The sequence below is a fragment of the Lepidothrix coronata genome, unplaced genomic scaffold (genome assembly GCF_001604755.1).
Source record: "Lepidothrix coronata isolate B3197 unplaced genomic scaffold, Lepidothrix_coronata-1.0 Scaffold182, whole genome shotgun sequence".
Lineage (NCBI taxonomy): Eukaryota > Metazoa > Chordata > Aves > Passeriformes > Pipridae > Lepidothrix > Lepidothrix coronata.
In genome coordinates, this window is record NW_016690362.1 from 533,090 (window position 1) to 558,323 (window position 25,234).

At 36.6% G+C, this 25,234-nt stretch overlaps 1 protein-coding gene across 8 annotated transcripts in view; it reads right to left on the minus strand.

Annotated features, from left to right (window-relative positions):
* The window catches only part of PCNX1 (pecanex homolog 1 (Drosophila)), an 88,245-nt gene that overhangs the window by 57,579 nt on the left and 5,432 nt on the right, over positions 1-25,234 (minus strand). For 7 of the 8 annotated variants that reach the window (XM_017830667.1, XM_017830668.1, XM_017830666.1 and 4 more), the window contains exons 2-6: positions 22,497-22,705; positions 16,320-16,425; positions 14,307-14,352; positions 13,335-13,424; positions 10,183-11,883 (exon numbers count right to left, since the gene is read on the minus strand). In XM_017830667.1, the coding sequence (XP_017686156.1) occupies positions 10,183-11,883; positions 13,335-13,424; positions 14,307-14,352; positions 16,320-16,425; positions 22,497-22,705 (2,152 nt within the window). Of the gene's footprint in view, positions 1-10,182; positions 11,884-13,334; positions 13,425-14,306; positions 14,353-16,319; positions 16,426-20,676; positions 20,734-22,496; positions 22,706-25,234 lie in introns of those variants that run through there. The other variant, XM_017830673.1, reaches the window with a different exon arrangement.

Below are 25,234 nucleotides of genomic sequence, written 5' to 3' on the forward strand. Positions count from 1 at the left end.
ATTGATGGTTTTGCTATTTCAACTACCCAAACAAAAGGTTTGGTTCACTTATAAAGCAACATTGTAAAAAACAGTCAAGGGATTCAAATATTTATCCACATATTATCCCCTAAAATCCACCTGTGCTCCTTAAGCTTCACAGTCTGAACAATTTCAAACTTGGACTGCTTCACAGTGGGTCTACAATCCAAGAGTCTTCCTCCTGAGCCAAGGAAGCTCCTGGCCAATTTGAATGCAGAGTACTAGAGAGTATAAATGAACAGGCCACAGAGAAAATAGGGTTTGCCAGGCAAGTGAAGGAGGAGAAAAAAAAACTGCCACGAAGTCAATGCAAGAGAAGAATCACAATACTGACAGGGAAGTCACAGCTTGGGAGCCAAGTTACTAGCTACTAGAGTGAGAAAACCAAGAATTGTGTCAAACCAAAAAAAAAAAAAAAATCACAAAAAACAAAAACACAAAAAACCAACACAGAGAGCAAGGCTTTTTTTGATGGCAGAAAGATCACAGGCACAATAGCCCATTTTCTTTCAGCACAGTTCAGATTACAACATGGCTGTCATTAAGCTTTCAAAACTTACCAGCAAATATTCTAATGCTGGTCTACAGGGAGTAGCAACCTATAGCAACCTGCTTCTGCTGTGTATTACTGCCACAGCTGAGGTAATAAAGATTGCAGGGAACAAGAGTCTAAGTCCATTCATGAACCACAGGTTACTAAGAGAATACTATAAGTGAAGCTTCAATCTGCAGCTTGCTTTAAAAGCGGAGAAGCTACATGAAGAGATATACTTTAACATCAATATCCAAGTATACAAGCATTTCATTACCAAAACACCAAAAGTTAAGGGCGTCCTTAATGAGGTCCTTTCTTGTATTTTTAGGAAAACTGTGAGATTTGTTCATTTTCTCATCATTCCTCCACAACTGTTTTACAATTCTAGGCACAAATAGATTATACTTCTTTTTAAGTGTATTTTGGTAAGAATTCAATAAATTTCTCTTGTGGTTTAATATACAGCTTCATTTTAATACACTGCCTAATTTCCTCAAGGATTTCTTCACAGCTCTCACACTTGAAGTACTAAGCAAGTAAAACACACTAAACAAGACATTATGAATCCTGACACACTAGGTCAAAATTGCCCACTAATTGTCGGTGCCTATTTGTGAAACTCATTTTTTCCCGTATACACATCAGCATACAAAAATTCATTCATAACACAGCTTTCACTGACTTCGGATCCAAAAGCAATTCCGGTAATCAGGCCATAGTTGATCACCATAAAATAAAGAACAGTGACTAGTCTTAACTGAAATGTAAATATCTGAATTACCATTAAGATGGGAAACATCAGCATTACATCGGAATTACCATTTGCAACTACTTAGCAAAAGCAGCATTCAAGTGTAATTCTTCAAGGCCACATACTTAACACTGACAACATCTGGTTTTCTTTCCATGTCCTTTATCCAGCAAACATAACCTTCCTCGATAACTGAAGCCCAGACTATAGAAACACAAGAAGTCCTTCCTACACAGCTCCAGTTTATCACTAAACCAAGTCCACCTCAAGGACTGACAGAGGCAGTGTCCTGCGGGAAAAATACAAATATAAACATGTTCAGAAAAAAAAAACCCATATGTACTTGGGGATTAAATTCAATGCTGCACAGGCAAATATCTTCGTCATTTTCTAATGTTTTATTATTTTACTTTAACCTTTAAAAGTCAAAGTAGATTTTGATGTAGCTTTCTACCTAATGTACCAAGAGATTTTTGATTTATCCTTTAACTTTTGTTCAATGCACATCTTCTTTATGTGTTCTTCCTGAATGTAGGTGGTGACATCCAGGATCACTAAGCAAGTCTGAAGGTTCTTTTGAAAAGACTGCAGGGCTTTTCAGACCAACCACCTCCAAGTCTGCTAACATTATGCAATATCAAGAAGCTACATGTGGAAACTATGACTAAGAAAGTGAAGGGGAAAAAAAAAGCTAGCTGAGCAGAGACAATTAGTTTGAAGTGCAGAAAGCCAAACCAAGCAAAAATGGGGTTTGGTTGTGGTTTTGTTTTGTTTGTTGGGTGGGCTTTGTTTGATTGGTTTTGTGGAGAGTTTTTTGGTGTTGTGGGTTCTTTTAATATCATTTTAAAGAACACACACAATTAAAATAATATATACCGGTATGGAAAGTTACCTGTGTTAATTCGTATTATTTGTGTTTCTACTTGCCTTTAATAAGAAGGAACAGTGCAACTGCTTGTGAGTTCACTAGTAGAAAGTACGATAAAGTTCCTAAATTACCCTCTATCATTATCTGAGAGCAGCTTAATCATGAAGGAAATTACTTGGGTTTAAAATAAATAAGCTTCCTTTAATATTTACAATCCGATATACACACTTGTCCAATACTGCTACTTTCAACAACTTACTCTAGTCTACAGAAACGTAACATCCAACATCTACACTCATGGACAAAATCTACATGTAACAGGAAAAGATAACATAGGTTATAAAGTTCCTGCTTACTTAAATTATATCAGTAGAGGAAGACAATCTTTTCAGCTTACAGTGTGTTCATTAAAATGTGCTCTATTTTTATGTTACTCTACACTTCTGTGCTGAAACACTGCACTTAATTCATGTCAAAACTTAAGTATACATTTCCTCTGCATGTTGTCATATGAATGTGAGTCCCCAACACTATCTGCTCTCAGGAACAGAAAAATCAAGTTTGCAGATCAGATTTGAAGCTCAAAGTGCATGAGTTTGAAATACAAACCTACGTACTACAGATCAATAAAATAAGAGGTGGAGACCTAATAACAAACTTAACCCCTCACACACTTATTCTCAACTATATCTAATTTCAAGAAGGATATAATTTGACTTTTGTATTTGTTAATGAATATGCATTTGCATGCAAATTGCACTAAAATTTATACTTCTGATTGGAAAAAAGCCAAATTAGCAGTTACTTAAAAATTTATGAGGGTATTGTTTTGTCATCAGCCACTTGGAATGATACTAAAGTTTTTGACTTAAATGTCTGTAGTTCCTCAAAATTTTAAACAGAACTGAAAACTCATAGTTTTACACTACAGCTATATAACTGTTGTATAATGCCACTAGCTTTAAGAAACAAAGTACAAATATTTTCTTTCAAAGGGGAACATTTATACAAACAAGCCAAAACATTTGCAACATCTCCCTGTACCTATTTACCAATGCTTCTAACCAAAACTTAGAAGATGGAAGCTGAAGAAGCATAATATGAAAAAGGAGAATTTCCAAATTTTATTGCATCAACAAGTCCATTTAATTTTGTTACACAAAAATGCTAAACCTTGTGCCTTACATAAATTCTGAAATACAGATATATTCTTCACCAGAAGATTTCTGGAAATATATGGTACGGAGGTAATACAGCAGTGAAGTATCGATGTGGAAAACCACAAAGTTCTCCAAGGAAAAATTGCAAACATCAGTCTAACTGGAAAGCAAGCAACAACATCAACAACAAAAAAACCCAAACCAAACCAAAAAAAAACCACAAAAAAACCCCACAAAAAATCCCCCAAAACAAACAAACAAAAAAACCAAAACACCACAATGGAAACCATGTCCCTCACACTTCTCAGGAAAGAAGAAAAAGAAAAACAAGCAAAAACAACCCCAAAAAACATCCCTTCCCCCATCACTTGATGCCTAAATGGTTTTGAACACTAGTCAGGTTAAGCATGGTTAGAGGTGTACATGGAATGAAGCAATGCTTAGACATGCCATTTTTCTCCCTTTCAAACGGGAAATTGTGATCTAACTATTTTCAATCACTTTAATTACTAAGCCTACATATTCTCAGCAAGAGCTGAAATGAATAGTTTATGGCTCATGCACTCACATAAGCAATGAAATCTGTCTTCTAAAACAGAACATACTTTGCCAAACCAAACAGCTGAAATTTTGTTGTTCCATACTGAGCATCTACATCTCATTTGTGTTCGAAACCTGAGAAAAGACATTTTCACATGCATTTATGGGTTAACACAACCACTCTCCTCACGGCTGAGGCATTCGTAGTTTATTTTCACGTGCCCTAACACTATTTTAAAAACCACACTTGTAAGATACTCAAGCAGAAAGGAATCTGTGCAGTCTGTATCTTCACCATGCAGTTGTTAATCACATTATTATTATGCACCATAATAAAACCTTCAATTGGAGGGATTTCTTATACTTCGCAGATGAAACATCAAAGTATTGGATTACTATGAATGTCTAATGAAAAATATCACTAATGAATATTTCTAAAGAACAGAGATGTGGGCAGCAAGGAAGAAACAATGAAGAACAGAGAGATATCTCCAAGATACAAACTTTTGCTAAAAATTAGGGCAGAAGAGAACAACACACAATTTAGGAAGGAAAGCAAAGCCCAAGACTTCAGTGTTGTAACTGAATTTATGTGGAGAAAAAAAAAACAAAGAAGAAAAACAAGTTTGAGACTAGCCTGGAGAAATATTTACAATTATGTCAGAAAAGTCACTACAACAATCTGAAAAGCAAAACACTGTCAAGGAGGGAACAAGCAGGACAATAAAAGTACCTGGTTTGAATTCTGAACCAAACATTTTTACAGACCAGCTTGATAATCAAATTTTTATATTAATGCCAACGATAAAACTAGGAGTCTCAGTTATTCTACTTCACTGTACTTCCCACTTGAGTTATTCTGCTTTTAAAAATTAGGCACACAGACCTCTTGAACCTAATACGTTAATCGACTTCAGGTCAAAGAACTAAAGCTATACCTCACCTGATCCCCTGCCCAATACAGTCCCTATATCCTGGGATTTGGGTATCAATAGCTAGTATTATGCTTATGTAGCAGACAAATGTTCATAGTCTACATTAATCTTAAGGAAAGTTCATTCTGACTTTGGATTTAGATTTATTCACCTTAAGGAAAAGATGCTATACAGCTTTAGAACACAGCCCTTCCAGCATATGTGGCATACTATTTTAGTGTATACACACAAAGTCATGTTTGCACTGCATGGCCTTAACTATAACACCAAAGGTTAATTAGTAGCCAACTTTGATACATCCTGGAATTACCTATCATAGTTACATTTGGCAACAACTTGAGTTCTTCCATCACAGTTCACAGAGCTCTTAAAACCTTCTCGGCTGTACGCATAACAGTAAACCCAGGTACATGTAAAAAGCAGCATGAAAAAAGTGGCTTATAAACCTAAGCTAGTAGATGGAGCTTCATTTTTATCTACTATCAAGAATTCCTATTCAATTCCTGTTTGAGATGAATACTTAGCAAATTTATGAACAGCACATGTCAACAAAATTGAATCACTCATTCCAAATCAAGTAAAAGTGTTCTAATGTAAGCCTATATATTATCCATAAATACCACAAAGGGTACAAAACAGACAAGATGGAGTCCCCACAAAATATACAAAAATTTTGCTTTACTAGGGAGTGATTAACAACTACTAGATGCAAGATTAATTCCAAGTGTAATTTTATTGTTAAATTCCAAAACTGCAAAACTCCACTGTGGCCTGATACATCATTCCTAACACTGTCTACATCTTTAAGTGCTGAATGGCAACAATCTCACCTCTGAGATAGAGATATCCAAGACCGTAGGTAATTCTGTAAAACTCCACCTTTACACACAAAAGCTGTGACAGTACAAATAATGTTTTCAAAGTCATGCTTGAACAAAAACGCAGGTACATTATGACACTGCTAGTTAATATCTAAAAAAAAAACCAAGTAATGGGATACAATCTTTTGGTTCCAATAAAGAACCTCATATAGAAGAGAGTGCTTTCTACTTGCCTGATCTGCTTAACTGGATCCAGTTACAGAAGTTGTCCTGCTGAACACATGAACAGAGATAGCTAACATACACACAAGCAATACAGTAACTTTACACATTTTTCAGTTTTATTTCTAAACTCTGATTTCTCATGCAAAACTGTAGTTCAACTGTGAACTGGAAGACTCAAAGAAAACAGAGCAGAAGCTCCATCTTCTGTAACTATATTAATTCTACCTGCAGAAAACATATCTAACTAAAGCCATCAGAAGCATGGAACAGCTCTACAACACAGGCAAAATAAGTAATAACTGTAGACCATGTGCAACATAAGCACAGTAAGAAAAAAGTAATATATTAGTAACAGCTGACATGACCATTGGCTGAATAGCAGAGAACTGAATTGCACTTTTAATTTTGGAAAGGATACTGTGCAATTACAGGCAGATACGCTAAGCATATATGTACAAATACACACAGACTGAAAAGATGAACAGGTTTCCATATGTCATAAAAAAATGCTGAACTAACCCAAACTCACAAAACCCTATTTTGCCTGCCTGTAGAGATGTACTGCAGACCACAAACACACAGAACAACAGTATGAGCTATTACTTCAATATTGCTATGCCATGTACAGAAGGAAAAAATGCATTCCATTACATGCAGTTTTATTTACAAAAGGGAATGTATGCATCTCAAGAACTTAAAAGTAAATAAACCTTAAATTACAGCAAGCTGTAAAACAGATTAGCAACTTAAAGGGGGCATCTTTTTCAGTTAATATAGAACTGGGGAGAATACAACTTTTCAGGTCAGCTCAAGTTTCACAAAACGTCACCGTGTCACAGCATTATGTTGGTTCTTTAAACCACTACAAACAGCAATCCAGAAATAGCACACATCTGACAGAAACCAGGCACAGGACAGCGCAAAGGTGGTATTGCCAAAATATCACTGGATATCTAGGAAAACTTTCAGACCTCTAAGCAACTTCATGACTCATCAATTCACTGGCTACTTTTAGAGCCTGAGTAGTTAACAAGGATAACAAATATTGTAAGGCATCTTCCGTTTTTGTTATACATCCACCACGTATATTTAATTTCAGAATTTTCAGATATCGTTTCTCTGCATTTTAATGAATTGCAATTTCTATTCAAATGCACACACTATCTCATAGCAAGTCATTCAGCACTTCCTGACATAATAATATAGAAATGAAACTGCTAAGTTGTATCTGCAGAAGTGAAATATGTACAAGCCTGTATAACATCCTTCTTAGCAGAAGATTAGTAAAGGCCATATCCATTATAAAACACATTTTAGCACTCACACAAACACGTAAGAATGTACTTTTTAGTTTACTCCCTAAAGACTGAAAGATATAATTAAGTTCTAATTACTGATTTAAGTCAAATTTAAAAAATAGGAATGAAAGCTGCTGACTGAAAAACAGAAGATGGTATTAATATCAGTCTTTTGGTTATCCAGGGTGCATTTGTTAATTATTTGTTTCAGGAAGTTATCATAAGTAATCACAATTAAAAATATTTATATGAAATCATAAAATAATCCTTTCAGCAGGACGTTAGACCAGATTACATCTAAAAGTCACATTCAACCAATATCCCCTAAGCTTATGAAAATCTGAACCAAGTTTATTCTGTAATTCACCTGCTGCAAGTAAACAAAATAACTTCTTAATTTTCTCAAATAATTGCTATACACAATCATATACAAATATGATATGTATTTATATTACACATGTATGTTAAGAAACCTCTTGAAGGTGAAGACAACTAAGTAGTGAGAAATACTGGCTTATAAAGCAACTTCAATTCTAAAAAGTCACAGCATTTTCTCTCATTACTATTAGTCACGGGCAAGCCTAAAGAAGAAAGCCACAATCAAAGATGCAGACAGGTGTTACAAAACCTGTAATATAAACTATAAATTTTGGGGGGGGGAAATCCAAACAAAACACACACAAAAGAAAAACCAGTAGAGAACAAGGACAACATGAAAGAATTATTCAGATTGATCATGAACACATAAATTCAATGTAATTAGTGGCTTAATGCTAGACAAGACTGCATAAATATTTAAGTAATGCTGAAGAAAAGTATGTCAATTTTGTTCTTCTTCACAAAAAAAAAAGCAGAACGACATTAATTTCTCACAATCATAAAGGAAATACTTCCTCTTCTCTTTGTAGTAAGACACATAATATACAGCAAGTGTTAGTAACCATTGACATCACCAAACCTGGAGAACCTGATTCCAGATTGCTTCTTAAAGACAGCCTGCAACCCATGGGCAAGTAAGACCTGGGTGCTTGCCACTTAAAATACTAACAACTTTGAAATGACCACCATGTAAAATTGGAAAGGGGAAACCAATTAGACCAGGAAGAGTGACAGCAAACCTTTCCTGCTTAAACTGCTGCAGATGTGTATCTTTAACATCGCTTTGAAATGTGATTAAGGCTTGTCTTCCCCACCATTTCATTCTTTAAAGGAGCAAGCAAAATATTTCACAATACACAGCATCAATTAATTAATTCTTTCAGACTACTGACAAGTAGTAAGCACATATAAAGTCTGACATGTTCCATAAGGTAAAGGTATATTAATCCTCCTTCGCACATAAGGAAAGAACCTTAATAGTTTTAAACAGTAATAACACAAAGAACTCTATGCTAAGGGAAGCATAGAGTCAAAATGGTAAATACATAAAGCAGATTATTTATTAGTCAAATTACTCTCAGTAGACATAAAGAAGAGTTGTCACTTTAACAAGGCATAAGAAAAGTAAGTGTTAAGTGTTTGGCTTGCAGAGTTAGTACTAGAAGAGCAACCTGGACTCTTTCATTAAACCTACTGCAGAACTCTGTTACTAGAAACAGCAGAGAGAAAGTTAAAAAAAAAAAATCTGCATATATTGGTAAAGTGAAGGCATCTAAATAGGTCTGTACTAACTGTAAACCAGTCAGATTTGATCAGTAATCAATACACAGCTGAAATTTAGCGTGGTACATTTTTTTTCCTCCCCAGAAATTAACTGTACTGATTTTTATAGTTCTTGTGTCAATGTTGGGGAACACACACACATAAAAAACAAACAAAACAAAAAAACACAAACAAACACAAACAACCAAAACCAAACAAAACCACAAACAAACAAAAAATAAAAACAAAAAACAAACCACACATAAAAACCCAAAACAAAACCAAAAGAAAACCCCACTATTGGTCATATCTTATCTCACTGTCAGCTGGAAACCTCTCCTTTTAAAATGAGAGAGTCACTAGATTTTGTTCAGGCAGTCCATATAACAAGAACAGTGAATTTGCTACAATTTCTTATAAACATTTATGTCTTGATCTACAATAAAATGTTATGAAGCATTTGTGTGCCTAGCTATAGAGATCCAGATTATGTGGTAGCTATTGCCCTCCAACAATCCCAAAACTCAGACTGAGGTAATCTGAGCAATCCCATACTGTTCTGAAAATGTATTTTAAAGCCACTTATCTTCCATGACACAAGAAGTATTCTCAGTTAAGGCAGTCAATACAGCTAACCAAGAAAATAAACTGAAATGTCATAAAAAGTGATTAAAAAAAACTATCAAGAGCTCCAATTTTTTTTTTAAATGCCACTATAAATCTATATTAATAACAGCTACTACAGGTAAGCTTAGTATTCACATTACACCAAGCAAAGCAATAGTTAGGGAAAAAGGAAACTACATTCCTCTCCAATACTGGAACATTATTGTGTTCACATAATGAAAACAAAAAAAACCCAACAAAATAAACCAAAAGCAAACAACACTGTCTAGCCAGTAATGGCAAGGCTAAGCAAAATCAAACCCCTAAAAGAATTCAGCTTTGTAACCAGACCATTGTAAGAATGCACAATTCAAGGCAGCACGGTAAGGGTTTGGGATTGGTTTTATTTTTTGATACCACCTTAAGCCATGTCAGAAAGGCAGCAGTGGTTTGTACTACTCAGCACAACGGAGCAGGTTTGGATTTGATCACAAACAGTGGTTTTAAGATACAGCTCTAATTAACAAAGACTGCTGGTAACAAAACCGTAACACCTCTGCCTACTGCCTAGGAAATACTACCTGTATTTCCTAACAGTTGTTTGGATTCAACTCCCATTTCTATATATCTTCCAAGACATTATGAAGGAAATGCTTTTTCAGTTTTACTGGGCAGGAACAAAGAATCAGGAGGACATTTAAGTATAGTTTTAACTTAAATCACAGATACCAGACTCATTAACAAAATATGACAAGGTACTTCTGGTAGGTCATTTACTTACCTCCGCTTGCTGATTCTTGCTCTTCCCCTTCAGGAAACGTAGCCTGGTTTGGTAAGCTATTCCTAGAACGAGTGACTGACTCTAAGTGTGAAGCCCTTCCCAACAGAGATAGCTCATCTAGCACCTCTCCTTCTTTGGCTTCCAAATCAGATTTTGAAGTGGTTAACTGTTTTATGTTACCTGGTGCCATTAAACTATTTGGGTCATTTAAACAAGCTACAGTACCACTGTCCAGACTTAATACTCTGGCACGGTTCTTGGCACTGTTTGTGCTAGAAGTCCGTCGTGTAGATCTTTTTTTGCTAATTCCTTCAGAGCTTACGTGGGTTTTGTGAGCATTTTCAAGGTCTGTGCCCCCACGTTCTTTAGAAACGTATTTGGTCTTTAGAGCACTGTACTTTCCCTCAGGAGACTGGCACGAATGGGAGGTGGTGCTGGAAGAGCTATCACTGCTGAACTGGTGAGCTGACTGCATACTCGATGTCCTGCTCAAGTCACTTTGATCACTGGAGTCCTCATCGTGACAAAACACAGCACTGTGAGGTTTAGTACCAGATACACCTCGGAAGGAAACATATTCCCTGTGCCGACTTGAATCAAAACTACTAGCCCGCTTTTTTCCTGTCCTTCTCCGGCTGGACTTGTGGGTAGAGGCTGTTCGATGTATTAAACTAGAAGATTTTGGTCGAACATCTCCTTCTTTTTGTTTTCCACTTGTTTCTTTAGAAGCTCTTGAATCTACTAACACAACTAGTTTCTCACTCTGCTCATCTCTTTGTTCAGCAGCCTTCCCAAGCGGCCTGTCAGTTTGTGTAGTTAATTCATTGGCATGTGGGTTCTTATTGGCCTCTTCTGAAGCAGAGGCACCAAGACCTTTCTGGCTGTGCATCTCATCGGATGCATTAGAACCCTTTAGCTCTTGAACACCACCAATAGTGCTCACTTCCACAGCAGTCCTTTCGCTACTAGTCCTTTTATCCGTAGTAGAGCTACTGTCATCCTCTGAGTCAACACCACAGTCTTTTTTCTTACCACCCTTTTTCTCTTCTCTAGGAGATTCCTCCTCGTGCTCTGACAACACACTTTCTATATGCGTTGAGCTAGTATGTTCACTTTTATAGCTACTGATGGTACTGTTAGTGTCACGATCAGTCCCACTGCAGTAGCTTTCTGTTGAACCACTGCTTCTAGTACTCAGGCTTCTCAGACTGTCCATACTTTTGTCTGCTTTCAAGGATTTGCTCTTCCCACTCTTAGTCAATGGTTGAGGGCTGCTACTTTTCAGAATGTCATCTAATTGAAAAACTCCTGAAATGCAAGAGTTCTCACCCAAAGACTCTCTGGATCCAGAAGGGGGCTTGGAAGCTTCTAATTCACTGACAGGATCTAGTCCTCGTTTTTGCTGATAGAGAGGGAAGTCATTTAGTGAAGCATCTGGAAAAGCAACAGCAGAGCTAGAAGTCCTTGGTACACCTCGTGGTCTGTGATCCTTCCTATATGAGTGAGAATGCAGAGTTACAAGTGAAGCTACTTCTGTGTCACATGCACTGGTTTTAGACTGGTCCACAAGCTGGTTGTTCGAGAGGCACACTTTGTCACTGTTGTCCCTTGGCAAATCCTGTCCAGAGGACAATGAAGGTTGGATGGAGACAAACGAGTCGTTCGACACCAGACGAAAAAGCTTCCGATCAGCTGCCAGATCTGTTTAAACACATATTTAAAAATATTCATGTAGAATGTTCATGTAAGTTATACAACCTGCCTTAAAACTGCTTGCTTATATCAGACAAAGTAAATGAACTGAAAAATCCATTTGCAAGTAGTATGAATGAATCACATTATCATTTAAAATTATTTCCTAACACCTGGGCAAACCTGACAGGGTTTTTTTAATTAAAAAAAGAAACCATCAACAGCAGCTTAACCTTCGCAGCTAATAAAAACCAATGCAATTCTGACAAGTCCCCAACCTCCTCTATTGCTTATGTGTCTCAGACTTAATGTTGCACAGGCCTACTGGTATTATAAAAAAACTCCCTATGAAGTTACTGAGTTTGACTACCTCTAAAACTGGTAACATGAAAGCAAATCATGAGGATTTGCTGTTAGCTCTTGATTACAACAATTGTTCCTGTTACTCATCACAAGCAGTCTCATGTAAAAGTGTCCACCTGCAAGTAGCACTGAAAGTCAGGCTACCTTCCCTTTTGGTACTGTCACTAAAAACAGAAGATCTAGAGGCCAAGTTAAGTTTCTATGATTGTTAAATTTTTGTAGAGCGTATTTGAACAGGTGCAACTTAAACTTCAAAACAGTTACATTACTCGGCTGAAAGTAGTAGAACCTTGCTCCCTATTACAACAGCATGGCCACCTGTGATGCTTTATTTCAAACATCCTTTCTGCACTCAAGCACATAGTAATAACTGAATCATCCATGCCAGTCTAGTGATTAGACTGGTAAAAATGAACCATAGTATTCCCAGAGTTAATTTCCTGCTAATCACCAGGTATTTTAAAATCAGCAAACAAAAAGATTTCCCTACAGTTTTATGCTCTATTTTAAACTGAGCAGGCTTTTGCCTGGCAATGAAGATAAATGACAAATGAGATCTTCAGTTGTCCAGTTTTATTTCAGAACACAAGCTAGCAGTTCCCTTACATACAAGGAGGAATAAAAAAAAGGAAACACAAAGCTCTGATAACTTATATCTTAGAAGCAGTCTATGGCTCCAGAAACACAGAACTCTGCATAGGATTATTTACTTTATAGAAAAGCCTTCCAGATTTTAAAAAAATACATTTGTCTGTACTGGAAAGCAAAGCAAATAAGTCTACAACGAGGCCACTTGTAGTATAAGAGATTCTGTCTAAAGACATGTAAGCTAGTTATCTGTCAGCAGTAAGGTGACAATAAAGATTTATTATCTGCTGGAAGATGTCAGAACAAGAAACACATAGCAAAAGAATAACATTAAAAGCATTCAAACTGTGCTTCCCAGAAACCTGAGTAATTCAGAAAGGAAACAGAGAACTTCAAGATACCTTTTCTTAGAGTCTTATCAACAAACTGCATGAATTTATTTAGCATATTAAGCAAAGGGTCTCTGGTAACAAAATACCATGTTTAACATGGAGAAGAAGAAATTTTACCTTGTTCTTCACTCCCTTCTTTACACAGGCTAGAACTCTGGCCAAGACTCAAACTGATATCATCAGAGGTCTTGGCAGTGTCAGTATCACCTGTGAATTTTAAGAAATAAGAGTACTAGTGCTCAAAGTATTAACACATACATTTACATACACTGCAGATTTCTTAGTTGTCATGAAAGACTTGCTTTTATTTCTTCATTTGAAGATAAATAATAATCACAAGCAACACAAGATTTATCTTTTAGAGACAAATATTGTCTAACTCTATTTCATTTATCTTAGAAAAACTAAAAAAGTATCTTCCACAGAACCCAACGGAAATAGAGATTTTTTTTTCTTAAAGATCTATCTATCTGAATATTTCTTTTTGCATGGTTGCCTATAAAAAGAGGGGCAAACTGTAAGAAAATATTTTAATGATCAAAAAGGTAAGGAAAAAAATAATCAGGAAGGTGACAAAAATTCACATTTGATTTTGTCTTATTATTGGCTGGATAAATTTACAAGATCATAATTTTGCATATTACAAATAATTTATCTTTTCATCTAGAGGAGTTCACAAGGGCTGTTCTGGACAACAGTTTTGCTAGATGCAAAGCAACCAGAAATAATTAAGTCATTGAAATACAATACCGGAAGGGTGGTTGGTTGCAGTGACTTGAAAATGCTAGGGAAAAGTGCACCCAAACCAATCCCTTAGCTCTGCATTGATAAGCAAAGGTAAAACGTGTCATTACATAGGAAACAGAACATGGACTCCATAATATCCTCTCCTCATGTTTTAGTCACATAATTGGCAAGTCCAAGGAAGATTTCTCCCAATTAGTAAATGCTGTACTTAGCTCACAAAAAAAAAAGTTTTGAAGATAAGGTAGATGATATTTGGAAACAACATAGGAAACAACGTAGTAAATAACATAGTGATTTGAAGTGCTTCCGCATGGTAATTTAAGAAGCAGCTAAAAATCTCACCTTTGATGGTTGCTGCTGTTCCCAGACGAGATAACCCAGATCCAACCTAGAAACAGGGGATTATGTAAAAAGTTGTAAATTTTCAGAAAATAACCGACTATTGTTTCCTAACACTTCAATGTATGCATTTGCCTATACATCTAGGAGAGCTATATATAGACAGATAAATATAGATATACATACATACTTATTGGGATGCTGTTTGTCAAATGACAAACAGTTCAAATGACTCTGGGGCAAAGGCATAATTCTACTAATTCTTTTCTGTACACACAGCAATTTCAGGTAACCTGAAGATGTGTGCAGCCATACCACAGAGGAACAATGGCTTCGTTATGTGTAATGCAAAAAAGCAGCTAAGAGCTTGTTTAATGCATTTTCTTCTTTACATTGTCACATACACTTTTAGTTAGTCATTCTGCCATGTTTCAATGTTTTTTTCCCCATTCAGTAATATGCCTTGCTGAATGCTGCAGCTGAATGCAAATGCATCAGCACAGGAAAGCTAGTTCACACAAAAAACTGAACAGAACTCAGATGCTAACTGTTCACATTCCCTTTTGATGCTACAAATTCAATTGCAAGGGAGTAGTGAATACTACTTTTATTAGGACAAACACATTTTGAACACTACACTTTCTTTCACAGTAGCTTGAACTTCTTCACATGCTTTAACATTACAATGGTTATAATATGTTTGAAATAGTTTGTTTGCCAAAGACCAGTCAAAGAACTAGTCTGGGGATCATGTTTCTACCTTCCTACATGGACCATTGTTTCCTGTTCCTTTGAACTACCAAATTCCTACCAAATGCCTGCTTGCTTCAAAGGAGAAAAATCTCTTAGAGTATCTATGCTGCATAACGGAGCATTATTCAGATGAAACACCAACATTAGCATACCACCGCACCTAGCTATCTACTGACTGCCCAGAGAGCTAATTAGAAGAACATGATATTGTAATACCACACCAAAGATTTCCGTGTCATTCAAAAACAGGTTCTGTATCTTTAACATGATGCTGCATTGCTCACTGTCAACAAAACCGTACAGTATGGCCAGCCAATCTACTTGTCCTCATGAAGGGCTGGTAAAAGAAAGATGCCACGACCAGTAAAACATCATAAGACAAATAGAAGAAAGAATACATCCAACACTATGGAAGCTGAATGCATAAACCTCGTAGACATAATAAGGAAACAGAACAACTTCCCCAGTGAAATTACAAGGCAACTAGAGCATAATAAAGTTGCATTAAAATGTAATAAAGCCACATTCTTCAGTACTTCCATCTTGCAGGAATCTCTATTTATTGCTTTCTTCCCACTCCTGTTGAAGTGTCAAAAAAGTGAAGATTTTGAAGAGGTCATCCAAAAATAAACAGTTTTAGTCTTTCCATTTCCAGTTTATCTTGCTTTGTACGTTAGCAAACTAACATTTTTGACTGCAGAGTCTGAATTGTCAGGAATAATAACTTTCTGAAAGTCATTTACAATTGCAAGAGATAATCAGGAGTGGATACATTCTAAGACGACTTAACAGAAGCCTCCTCAAATACAGCATTTAAATTTACTAATTAAACTTCTAAATGAAGACCAAACAAAAGTAACGAGGAAAATTAAGTTAGAATATAAGGACAAAGATACAGTTTGAGCTCACAGATACCAAAATGACCAGGGAATTCCACCACAATGGGTTCTTGACCCTTATCTGACCATGCTCTGAGCCATTCTGATTTACTAAATCAGAAGAGAGCTAACAGCTACTGTCTCTCATGAGACAGTAAGTTCCCTTACAAAATCCAGCCATTTATAAAGTAAATACAAAACAGGATGAGAAAGACCTACACTGCTGGGAGAGTGCAATGCCATCCTAATAAAGCAGTTCAGTACAGAAACATAAGTGGTTTAATCTCATACAAATTTTAAAAATGTAAAATAGTAAGAAAAGTTACTGTACAGATTGCAGAGCCAGCAGTACTAAAGCAACAACCTCAGTAGCTTTAATTCTTACCTGGTTGTTTGGATCTATCCCAGCATAAGAATTGCGTGAACTACAGCCAACAGGGGGAGTTGCTTCTCGTATAAACTCTGACATCTCAATCCCTCCACCAGGATCACTAAGAGAAACATAAAAGAAAAAAAATAACATTAGCCTACCAGTTAAACCTAAGTTTGTCTATCCTGAATGCAAATTCAAAACAATTTTTCCCTTTTCAAATATCCAGAGCTCAAATATATCCCAGTATCTCAGATGAACACCACCTATTTGACACAGGAAGCTCAGCCAGAGCTGGAGCACCCTACATAGTGTCATAGAAGCTGCAGCCCTAAGTCCACTGTCACCGGCCAACACAAACTGTGAAGACTCAGGAGCTACAACGCATTCTGCAGTGCTGACGTACTAAATTCTGTCTGTATGTACACACATGTAACTTCTGGATCATCTGTCCAATACCCAGAAATCCATCAACAGAAAATGTACTACACAGAGCTTTTTCAAAGACCATGGAAAGGACTCCTGGTCTTTTCCTTAGACTGAATCTAGGAGCAAACACAAGGATGGTTAATCAAGAAAGCCACACACTGACAGTAAAAGTTATTGGACAGGTAGAGACATATAGGGACATGGTATCTCTCTCCCAGGAATGCAAACCACATCTTTCTACCCAAAAATAACTTTCCTTCAGATACTTCACAGGCCCTATTAAGATATATTTTCAGGTACAACATATGTATCATTACATCCTAGTGATTTCACACTTCCAGAATAAATAACTATTGGTTTGAAAGTATTTTCTAGATCGACATCACCAAATTGTAATTCAACATAATTCAGCTTGTGAAAGGCAGATATTATATGAAACATAAGCAAGTTGGATCTATCCATTAGGACAATGAGGTGTGAAGTAAACTGAGGACTACAACACAGGGATACAACCTAGCACCATTTGTTGACTGCAAAGACGGAGAAGTTGAGGTATCCTTTTTCCTCTCCCACTGCAGTTCTCTTCAAACATCTGGATACAAACTTCTGAACATAAGTAACTGCAGAGTAATTTGACACTGACTCTCTCTGCTTCATCCCAAAGATAAACAACTGCCTCCCAATAATCAATGATTCTGATCTGTGGCAAGTCCACTCCAACATTTTGCTGGACAAAGTACATATGCACAATACTTCTCTGGCTGGACTGAAAAACTAAAGATGAAGCCCCTCTGGAGAAGGGGACAGAAAAATAGAAGCACTGTAGGGCTTACTTAAATAGACAGCTAGTCTTATAGGAAAGTCTCGTGCAATAAGACCAACACCTAACGGGGTGGTCTGCACAGGGCCAGGAATTGACTCGATGATCCTCATGGGTCCCTTCAAACTTAGCATATTCTACAATTCTAATTACTTTTGTAATATACAGCCATCAATCTAGGATATTATAAACAAACTGTCTGTAGACTAAAGGACCTGAGACATGATTCATTCTGCAGCATGACATTTCAAGCTATTGTAATCTTAGAGAAGCATAAAGGTACAACCTTGGGAATCATTCTAGATCATATAAGAAGCCCGTGAATCTTCCTACATCAAAGAGATTACAAAAAAGACAGTCTGAAGTTAGGAATATATTACTTCAATAAAAATAAGTTAACTTAAAAGACAACCAGCCATTAGTTAGCAGAACAACTATGGTCCAACTCTAGCAAAATAAAGTGAAAAGCCACCATTTTGGTACAGCTCAGCAATGAGACATAGGCATGCTCTTAGTGATGGCTGTTTATAGAGTCCCCTCTGACCTAATATTATCAATTATGCTAGAGACAGGTAAGGAAAATGAATAAAAGAAGATACAGAATTCAGCTTTAATAATTACCACCAGCTTTAGCCAAAGTACTCCTTATGTAAATATTTTAAGAATACATAAGGACATAACATGAAATTAAAGACTAAACTGAAAAATTCTCAATGTTTAAGTTCAACATACATTACAATGACAACAGAAGGTATAACAAAGAATGCCTCTCACAAAAAGATTAAATCCCTTTCCTGCTTGAATAATTCATTGAGAAACACTGTATGTGATTAAAGTACATCCTATGAAGTAGAAAAATAAGCCATTGCAAGTAAGCACTCGTGCATAGAACTGGGTATTTAGCCAGGGTGGAAGAAGGAGGCAGTTTTGTCTAAAACTGAACCAACAGATACCAACATAAGCGACACCACAATCCCACACTGCCACTCTACCCACAGCTTCTATATTCTGTGACACACACAAGATAATGGATTAACAAAAGCTAGTAACAAACAACAACAAATAACATCCACAGGAAAAAGCAGGTAATACAGATTCCTAGGACTAACCATTGTATGCCAAAGTATCTGGACTATAATAGCACAAAGTCCTTTTAGGAGCTATTTGATGCTACCACTGTGGCCATTCCTTTCTGCTTTGAAGTTCCACAATCAGTTTCTTACAGTTTGCCGACCTCATACCTTAGAGCAAGTGCTACACTTCTCAGCTCGCAAGCAAAATAACTGCAGTGAAGTTATCATCCAAATTGAGAAGACTGAAAAAATTATGTACAGCTACCTGCAATGGAGATTGCCGTGCAAGAGGCATTCAAGGATCACATAAAACAACTTAAAACTAATATTTCTAGTTATTAGTAACTTTCCTAAATAAAATTACTATCTGCAGGTATATTACGTTAGCATGTCAGAGACTAACCAGATGTCTGAAGAGGGTGTAAGTCTACATGAATTCAAGAGCTTAAAATCTGACTTAGAGTGATTGACTAAAGGAATTTGATATTCAGACCAGAACTTTGAAAGAGAATTTGGAATAAGCAATTTTGATTTCTGGACAAAGCAGAGAAAGAATTTTATTACTTTCTTTTGAACACCTTCTTCTGTCCTTAATTTCCAACTCAAATAGCAGGATAACTAGTTAGGAGGCTGCTCTCAAAACACAGAAGGACCAGAGCATGTACTGCAAATGCTAGGTCACAATAGCTTGAAGTATTAAAAGAAGTTTTCTTTCAAGTTTGAATCATCAGTCAAAAATGCAAACCAACTCCAAACTCAAAAACACTCTGCCAGCCACAGAAAACTGCAAGAATAAACAGCAAAGGTAGGGCAAGAGTTCTTGAGATAACATGTTTTAAATTTTATTTCTCTTGCTCATACTTGTTTAAGCAGACTGTACGTATCTCAAAGACACAACATTCTTCAGCTGTCCAGAAGTACAAGTGAAATTCATGCAGCATCGCGATTACAGCTCCCCATGCTAATGGAGATCAGGAACAGCAGTGTCACCAGATTAACACTTTATGATACTTTGAACCACAGTAGTCACTGACACAAGAAAGAAGCCATATTCATATACCCAGAAGTAAAGACTGACTGAAATGTTTTGAAGTATCTATGTGGGTCCACTGATACCCAACAAATATTATGCTTGTACTGCTTCTTCTACCTTTTCTGTGAAACCAGGAGCCTGTATCCTCATTACTTGCTTTCATGAAACCTCATAGAAGAATCACTAACAACTGAAGTATAAAATCAGCAAATGCACTAGAAGCTACAGAAGAAGGGAACTCACATTCCTATCTCTAAATTAAGACTAGTTTCTTTCAAAACCATTAACTAGAGAATTTCAGCTTTTTAAAGAGCACAGCAAAAAAATAAACAAGGCATTTCTAAAGGAACAGTAAGTTGTTCTTTGCTTAAACATGCCAAAGTTTCACAGAAAGATTAAAAACTTTTAGTTCGATCCTGTTCAAAAACCAGTGTGAACTGAAGATAAACGAGTAGTTCGAGTAAGCCTACAGATGACAGCTCACAAGTTGTCAAGATACCTGAAAGCATCACTTCACAGATAAACATCTTCAGAACGAAAGAACAGCAGTTCTTAAAAGCTAACAGAATCCCAAACATGACTTTGGAACAGAAACCAGACTATTGCTTAATCCTTCGAAAATACTACTATGTGGTCTAAGGAATGTGGGAGTAGCAGGGTGAAAACTCTAGGATGGCTTTGCAAACTATACTGTACACACTTATTTGGTATCACATGCTATAGTCTAAGCTATCAAAACTAATATTCTGATTATCCAAATATTAAAGACAGTATGTCTGCTTAGATCTCCCCTATATCCACCTTCTGCAAGGAGAGTAGAGTTTAAAAAGAAAATCCTACATACACACTCTCTTCCCAGACAGGTTTGGTTTTTTATTAGTGTTCCAATTTAACTTAAGAAGGTTACAGCTCAATATTAAACACTCACTCTACATCCCATCTACTAGTTTGAATATTACCCCAGAGTTCTTGTAAGCTTCCAGGCAAAGATTAGTATATACTGTACATCCCACTTACCAAAAAGTAACTCCGTAATTTCTGCATTGACCTTGTTCCCAGTTCTAGTTAAGAGACCTGAAAGTGGGAACAAGGATCATATAAAAGTTAATGAAACTTTAGTTGGCAAGCAGGACACACAGCATCAAACTAACCTCTACTTCTGAGCTCACAATGCTTATAATGTAGTAACTTGTCCCATGTCAACTGCTCCCTAGACAAAACAGAACTGAAACATCCAGAAGTAATTCACAACTCTAGTAGAAATTCCCTTGCCAAGTTTGGGCTACTGTTTTGGAAGCAAAAGCTACATGGCAAAAAAACAAAAACAAAACCCAAGCCCACCAAAAACCGCTCAAGAGACAAAACATCTAAAGATCACATCTAAAACATGCATTAACAAGGCTGCATTGAAACAGAACAGACCACTGTTTACTTCCATGAATTTTATTAAGCAGAGTAAGCATTAATATACAATTAGGGAAACAGTCTGCCAAAATAGCTCAGTACAGTTTTAATAAGGTATATGGTGCTCTAAACAGAGTCCCAATTTAAATCAGCAGGTTCTGTTGCCAAACACAACATGGAAAAAGGGGCAGGTTATAAAAGATTGATACAAGAAGTTACTGTATATCAACTTTAGAGGAATCTAAGACACCAGTTTTGCTAACAATACCTGAGCTGAGAGTAGACACAGAAGAACGTAGGACCCATCTCACGAGAAGCTACCCTATATGTACACACAAAGTCCTTTTGCTTCTAGGTTGAGCATTTTCAAGAGCAGCAGTTTAACACTTCCTTTCTTTAAGCGTCCTAATAAACAGACTCAAGAGGCTTCTTTCAACTACATTTCCTTATAGCACATGTATCCATTTAGAAATTACAGGTTTCGTTTTTATTAGTAAGACACACACAACCTTATTAGAGTCAGGACAGCATATTAATTGCCTCACTTTGAAAACTGTTCATGGCTACTAGTATCAGAAACTCACAGACAAGAGAAAGGTCTTCTTTAAAAGCTAACAATTCAAGGTTGATTTATTTCATACAGTTTAACTTTGTAGATGGCCTCAATTATCTGAAGGCAGGCAGAGGCTTTGATAATAGAGCTCATAACACATCCACAGTCTGATCAGACTGGTTAGGCTGGCCTTGTTGATGAGTCATCTTTTGCTCTTCTTTCTCCAAATAGTCTGGTCAGAGAGGAAAACCTCTGGGTTTTTTTATGCTGGCAACAGTAGAGATCTGTGGAAAGCAATCACCTCCTATTGACAGTACTTCAGAATCATTATCTTCATTACTGAGATGAGTAATTTCAGAATTTACTAATTCATAGGACAGTGTTCTTCTGAAGAAAGACTGTAGCTGGAGTCAAGCATTGTATTTGACTCCTGCTTTTTAAAAACTAAAATTGAAACCCTATCAGACACTCCTCCTAGTAATAAAAGAATTAGCAAGCAGTACATGGTCTTTGACAGCTAGATTTTTAGTACTACATCTACTGCTGAAATAAAATTACTTGTACTAGCTGTGTTAAGTGTCTAGTGACCTAATCGGCCACATTTTCCATGCTATTGTTTCAGTGCTTCCAGCATATTCAATATTGTTCTGGAACGCCTCTGGGGGAGGAACCAGGAAATTAACAGGAATACATAATTTCAAACCTAATAAATAAATAAGTCTGCTTTTAAAGACCAGACTTAAAACAGTCTTTCAGAACTACACAGGTCTGTATCTATATTTCTCAGTGTTTATCTCAACCGCCATCCCAGTTACCCATCTGATGAAGGCAGGACTGTTTATCATTTGAAGCAGTATACAAACATCAGCAGACACCTTACCTGGGCCCATTGCTGTCTTTCCTCTTGGCTGAAACATTGCTTTGTTCTGTTTTTGCACCTCTATCCATATGCTCACTGGCATTCCTCTCCACAATTTCTCCCTCATCCAGTGCCCTGTGCAAACGGTAATTCACCATCTTCAAAACGATAAAGAGAGCTGCTATCACCGGGCAGTAGACAGCTACTATCATCATGGAAGAAGGAAGAGCCTTTCAAAAAAAAGTAAGAAAGAGTTAATGAACACAAGGTCAAATATCCATAAGAATACCCTTCATACAGTTTGGCAGTTTCTTCCGTGGAGAAAACACTGATCATACTGAAAATTAGACCATCTAGTCTGATTTTGTGTGAAGAATGTTAGAAGTCTGGCAACACAGAAAAAAGGAACAGCTGAACTTCAAGATACAGCAGCATCATAAATAAACCTGTGTCACTGAAGCCTGAGAACCAAGTTCAACTCTCATTCTCCTTTCACAGATTATAGAAACACAAGACCTAGACTAGGAAACTTACTGCTAGCACGATCTTTTTGTGTGGCACACAGTATTTCTGATTAGCTGTTATGAATAAAAAGAGATGGGAAGATTTTAAGCAACTTGGAAACTAAACCAAGCACAGGATGTGATCTTATTTCAGGGACAGTACACAGCACCAAGTCCATTTTTGAAAAACTGTTGCAAGTTTAACAGCATGGCTGGATGTGAGAAAACCTGCTTAGATACCAAACAGAGATGTTTTGTCTTCACTTGTCAGCTTTCAACAGCTACTCCTTGCATGACAAGATACTGATCAGTCACAAAAGCCAAACTTTTTCCTAGCTGCATACAAAAAAAAAAAAAAAAAAAAGAGTGTTTATATTTCTGACTCACACACTGAGCAGCAGTCCTCAATAACCTGCAGACCACAGGCTGCAAAGATTATTTGTGTTAGATCATTATATGTTCATGGAAAAGGAAGTCAACTCATGTTCCGAAGAGAATTTTTCAGTTGTGTCAAAGGTGGCCAGAAGCCACATTAAAAACCTCAGTCCTGAATTCAGCTTTTGAAATTCCACTCCAAGTTAAGACTTCTCATGCAGCTTTTGCAGAGGTACATAGGGATTTTACAGATCAATCACTTCAGCAACAGGTAATGATTAAGTACAGCCTAACAGCTATTTAAAAGCAACGTTCAGAGTACTAGTTAAACCGCAGATTTCACTTCAAGGCTTTCATCCTTCTAATTTATCTTTTATTCATATTTTTAACTTTGCCATTTCACTAGGCAGTCACTAAACAAAATGAAATACTAACTCTTAGTATTCATCCAAAAGCAGACTACTTCCCTTACACAAGCAAAAGTATTCACTGCATCACTATCCCTTACCCCACTGATGGTGTAGTTTGAGACATACCTTCAAAAACATATATACACATAGACATATGACAATCAGAATTAACCAACATTTGAAATTCAGCACGAACAATTATTTAGTAGATGACTAGAACAAATGAACTGGTTTTTTTTAGACTTCCAAGCCTAAGGAGACTTCCAGTCTCCCTCCATATACAGACCATTACAAGAGAAGAGAGTCTTTATGGTGATCAAAGCCCCCTGCACATCTTGTAGAATCAGAAGGGGAAAATTACTAGAGAATAAGACAAAGAGCCCTCTCTATTCTGCACATAAAACTAGTTTTAGTAATTCAAAAGATCTGATTACAATATTAATATTTCTACATATTCAAGAGTTTAATAGTCCTACTAGTACTGGGAGTGCTTGCCACACAAGCAATGAGTCTATCAAAGCAAACTGCTTAAAGAGATCTCCACATACAAAATACCGTACTAATAAAGGGAACAAAAGAATAAATATTTCTAAGTCTTGCATTGACTGCTGACTTTAGAACAAAACCAATTCTTAATCTGGCTGCTCTCACTTTCTGGCTGTAAGCAAAGCCAAATAATCAATATAACATTCCTAAAGCCAAACAAATATAAATAATTGAATCTGGAATCAATCAGGAGGCAAGTTATTTATTAGGATTGTTTTGTTAAACAGATCAAGTTAAACTTACCTTTTCCTCCAAAACAAGTTAAGTCAACACCTAATACAAAATTTGAAGTAGGCCAGGCAAACTCAGCTGAGGTATGCTAACTTAGATTTTGCATGCTGAGCTGGACAACACATTACACTGGGACATTCACTTCCCAAGCACTACCTCATGAGGAGAAAGAGGAAACAAAGCTACTTAGAAACAGCATCAGTAAGCAAACAGGAGCCAAAATGATGCTTATGGCATCCTTACAACCCCTGAAGCAATGCTACAAGGGTTTCCTTAAGAAATGCCATGTTTCCACTTTCAAAAACTTCAGAGGCAATTAGTTCCCTGCAGGCAAGGGCAAATCCGTTAACTCTGGCAAAACTCATGAGCTTCCTGTACCTGCCACAACTTCAACACACACAACTTCAACTATCCTCCTCCTTACAAGTACCTAGTGTACAGAAGCCATTACCAGAAGAGTCAGTCTAACACAAGATAACAAAAGCTAGAATTAGTCTATAAAAGACATGCCCATACTTATCTGTCTAGAGAACTCTTAAATTTTGTCAGCAGTGAGGTCACAAAGTGTATCCAATTTATCTTGTGGAAAGCAAAATCTACACATCCTGTTCTGCAAAGAAATGCTTTAAGAACAAGGGGGGGAAAAGAGGCCAAACACCTCATGTAACTTGCAGCAAACCCAATAAAGAATTAA